The 4,587-nt window shown below is 36.0% G+C and overlaps 1 protein-coding gene across 1 annotated transcript in view; it reads right to left on the bottom strand.

Annotated features, from left to right (window-relative positions):
- The window catches only part of LOC106872545 (tetratricopeptide repeat protein 21B), a 72,398-nt gene that overhangs the window by 45,812 nt on the left and 21,999 nt on the right, over positions 1-4,587 (bottom strand). Inside the window, exons 13-16 of the mRNA XM_014919572.2 lie at positions 4,151-4,243; positions 2,795-2,924; positions 1,359-1,444; positions 727-798 (exon numbers count right to left, since the gene is read on the bottom strand). Coding sequence (XP_014775058.1) covers positions 727-798; positions 1,359-1,444; positions 2,795-2,924; positions 4,151-4,243 — 381 coding nt within the window. The remainder of the gene's footprint in view (positions 1-726; positions 799-1,358; positions 1,445-2,794; positions 2,925-4,150; positions 4,244-4,587) is intronic.

The following is a 4,587-nucleotide window of genomic DNA, read 5'->3' as shown; positions in this document are numbered from 1 at the left end:
CCTTCCCCCATTTTCACACTACATACGTCAAGATCACCAGCAGTCTACCTCCCACACACAGCCCCTCGTTCCCGATCACCGTTTGTTATCTCCCCCTTTCTTAGCTCTCCTGAAATAAGAATTTCTAACTTCCGGTCAGTCATTGTTATGATCGGCCATTATTATGATTGACCGTTGACTGAACACTATTCAATTTTTTTTCTCCGTGTTTTTCTCCTTGTCTCCGTATTCTTTCTGTTGAAGAGCGTAGCTCGAAACGTCAAAGACTTTCCGTATTCCCGAGCGTCATACTAATATATACTTTTGTTATTTACACCACCTGTCCTCGTCTGTTGTTATTTTTTGTATATTCTCCCATATATATATATATATATGTGTGTGTGTATGGCTAATGAGAAATAAACAGCAGCTTTCAATAAGTTATATTGAAAGACTCATTAACTGGTAACTGGCATTTACGAACATCTTTTCAGAAATTGAAACCAATATTCCAAATACCCACTCACTCTTCCAAAATCTGTTTCCTCAGGGCTGCCATGTTGAATTTTAGCACAATGAAAACCAGTCAAATAAGATTGTTGTAATGTTATTTATTTCTTAAATTGCCATTACTTCGAGGTTTTCTTTTAGTTTTCTTAAAAAATAATTAGTTTGAAAATAAAAAAAAAACAAATCTAGTACAAATTGGTGAGAATTAACAAAAGTATTGAAACACTCAATAATTACCTGAAAGTTATGACTGAGTCCAAATTCAAGAGATTGTGAAGCAAGTTTAAAGTTGTTTAAATGTAAATGAATCTGAAAGAAAATTATAGAAATAATGAATAAAATATAAAAATGTAGTCAAATGAGTTCAAATTCCTTGGTGGAATTTGAACTCAGAACATAAAGACAGACAAAATACCACTAAGCATTTCACCCAGTGTGCTAATGATTCTGCCAGCTCACCACCTCGTATCTCTTCTATATTAAGACATCTGTGCCTGTACCTTTTGAAATTTTAGCCTCTCAACACCAAGAATAAAGCCCCTCTCCCTTTATTACAACTCCAACTCCACTCAGTTGAGAGGATTTGTTTTTTGCTGTTGTGCAAGTTCCTTGGCAATCTTACTGATGCTGGTGTCATGAAAAAAGCAACCAGGACATACTGAAAGTGGTTGGCATTAAGAAGGGCATCCAGCCGTACAAACCAGGCCAAAGCAGATATACTGGAGCTCAATACATTCCTCTGGCTTGCTGGATCCTGTTGAACCACTCAACTCATGCCAATGATGAGACACACATAGAATAAAATTGAAATTATTAAATATAGAATTTACTAAAATTACAATTAAATATTGTAACAAACATGTATTTACCTGTGCCATTAAAATATGAGCACTAGAGAGAGACTGGTCTTGATCTAAGCAGTGCTGGAGTGTAGCTTGAGCAGCTTCAAAGTCTCCTACAATAGAACATTAGAAAAAAAAATTTCGAACTGTATAATGTGTATAGGATATAGAAAAAGTAAAGCATTTCAAATAGAGTGAAAAATGTAATTTCTATATTCTTTTCAATGTTTTGAATTTCTTTCAAGTGATTCAAGTAATGTATTGAGCCATTATAAACAAGAGGTGTTTTAATTTAGTTGCTGAACATTAACAAACATGTTGATGCTTATAGAAGTGACATCGACTTATAATGAGTGTCATTAATTTTAACAATATCTGTATTTGTCTATAGGACAAGCATGTTATCCTTAATTTAAAAATAAAAGTTGCAAGTTCAAACCCTCTCCAGTACTATGCACACATTCAGGACTTAAACAGCTGATGATTAATAGAAATGTTAATCATCATCATCATCATCGTTTAACATCTGTTTTCCATGCTAGCAGGGGTTGGACGGTTTGACTGGGGTCTGAAGAGCCAGGAGGCTGCACCAGGCTCCAGTCTGATCTGGCAGTGTTTCTACAGCTGGATGCCCTTCCTAATGCCAACCAATCCGTGAGTGTAGTGAGTGCGTTTTACGTGCCACTGGCACAGGGGCCAGAGGAGACTGTTTTTGAATTATATATATATATTTCGGTGCAAATGGTTTTGTTATACGACGCCGTATTTTACAATCATGTAAATAATAACAGCAATGGTATTTTTTATATAAGCTTAAAGTTTATGGCGTTCACCGTGCAATGACTAAAGAAAATAGTCTAATAACAAGGCATACACGCACTTGACAGAAAAAACAAGGCTTTTCTATGTGTATATTTGTGTATGTGTGTGCCTGTGTCTTGTGTTTGTATCCCCACCATTCCTTGACAGCTGATGTTGCTGTGTTTACATTCCTGTAGCTTAGCGGTTTGGTAAAAGACACTGACAGAATGAGTACTAGGTTTACAAAGAATAAATCCTGTGGTTGATTTCTTCGACCAACGACGCTGCTCCACCATGGCCGCAGTCACATGACTGAAACAAGTAAAGCAATAAAAATCTATGCCATTTTAATCCCGAGCAAGGCTGGGTATCTCTGCTAGTATATATATATATAGGAATGATATATCAATGTAGAGTATGTCATCTATATTCTTATATCTACTGATGATGACTGCATAATACTGCATCAAATTTACTGTGAACCAACTCCACAAACTCTACTTTACTTCCCTTGCCAAATTTCTCATGAAAAAGCCTGAACATCCCAACATACCATATCTTCAGCCCTAAAAGTCTCAAACCCCATATCTATGAAGACTGCAGGTAATCAAAAATTATTATCAATTTCTAGTATTCTGGATGAAAGACTACATGCAACTTACCACATAGATATTTCACTTTTGCCAATAGATAGACCCCTTTAAACAAACCAGGTAACATTTTGGTAACTGGGTCCAAAATTTGCAAACATTTCTTGAGAATAGGATCGAGAGGTTGACCATACTGGCTTGGCTGAAATTGGGATTAAAAATTAGGCATTATATACCATAGTTCTTGTGCCTGAAAAATTAAAACAATTGTCATCATTTAGCATCATGGATATCATTGGTATTACGAAAGTGTGATGCTGGGCAAATTGTACTGCATCTGACCTGCTCCAGCAAAAAAGTACTCAATCACTATCTATCTGATGCAACAAGTACAATAAATTAAATTATCAGATGTATCTACCAAGCTTACTGTGGAGTAAGAAACAACCTCTGCACAACAAACCAATGAAAGGTAATTATATAGCCTCCTCCTCTTCAAGCATTTCCAAAACAAAGATGGAGCTACTCAGCTTATTTTCAATTATTTAATCCAAGGAAGGCCATTACCTATAACCATTGAAAGCCTTCCAAAATTGATGAGATTGATGCAATTAATGTTCAGCTAGAACTTTTTTAGATTGGTAACTGTGGAGAAGATGACTGCTGGGGAGGAATTTGAAGAGTTTTGTGAAGAGATGAGCGAAATTGGGAGCACACTAATTGGAAGCAATGATGATAGGTGATGAGTAGTAGTGTCTTACTCCTACTCATCAGGTATCTTCTACACGGTGGAAAGACACAAGTTAATCCAGTCTTTCCATCATTACACCAATACTTAATCAATTCAGAGAATTATCATTTCCAGTATCGAAGTAATAGCTAAAGTCCTGATTCTGAGCATGTATGATGCTTTGCTAATTGTTTTAGGTGTTGATATAATAGACAGCAGACACAAACACCATCTTGGCCACTCTCACCCACTCAGAATGTAGCAGCTGGAAGAAGAGAGATTTGTATCAGCATCCAGTTAGTACACATTTCAAATGAGCATCCTTGAGCAATATGAAGCAAAGAAGTGCTTAGCTCAGGGATACAATGCACTGCCAAGTAAAGGAGTCAAACACATAACCGTATGATTGTGAACCCAATATTAACCATTAAACCATGTACTTTATTCTTCCATAAAATAGTTTTATATGGCATTAAGGTGATTGCAAGCCAAACATAGTGGCAAATAGTTTCCAAATTTAGTCTTGCCAAGACTCCTGTATTTCTAATAAGCAAGAAAAGAAATAGGTCTACTAATACAATGAAATGCATATGATTAAATACAATGGCAATGATGATGATATAATCGGGTCTAAAATATGGTGTAGAAAATATGTAAAAATGTAATAAACATGAGTAGAAGGGGAAAATGATACTCACCTGTTGAGGTCCATAATCCAAATAGTCATTTGTTATTTGAATAAGAAAATCAGGGTTCAATTTAATGAAATATTCATAGCTAAGATAAAGAGTCTGAAAAATAGATGAAAATTTTGATAAACTTTAGTGAATAACAGTAAGCAATTCTTTGTTGTGAGACTTAATATGAATAAAATGTAGGATGGGAAGTTGTGAAAGAGGGAGACCCAGGAAGACATGGGTTGAAGTACTGAAAGCCGATCTCAAAGTACTGAGCCTTACAAAGATGACAAAGGGTTGGAATATATGGTACATTGCTGTACTTAAGAAGACCCACTACTAGTTGCATATTCTTGACTGTGTGTGTGTGTGTGTGTGTGTGTGTGTGTGTGTGTGAGTGTGTGTGAGAGAGAGAGAGAGAGAGAGAGAGAGGGAGAGAGAGAGATAGAGAGGGAGAG

The sequence above is a fragment of the Octopus bimaculoides genome, chromosome 3, assembly GCF_001194135.2.
Source record: "Octopus bimaculoides isolate UCB-OBI-ISO-001 chromosome 3, ASM119413v2, whole genome shotgun sequence".
NCBI lineage: Eukaryota > Metazoa > Mollusca > Cephalopoda > Octopoda > Octopodidae > Octopus > Octopus bimaculoides.
Note: the sequence above shows the minus strand (reverse complement) of the source record. Positions and strands in the feature narration are given on the sequence as shown.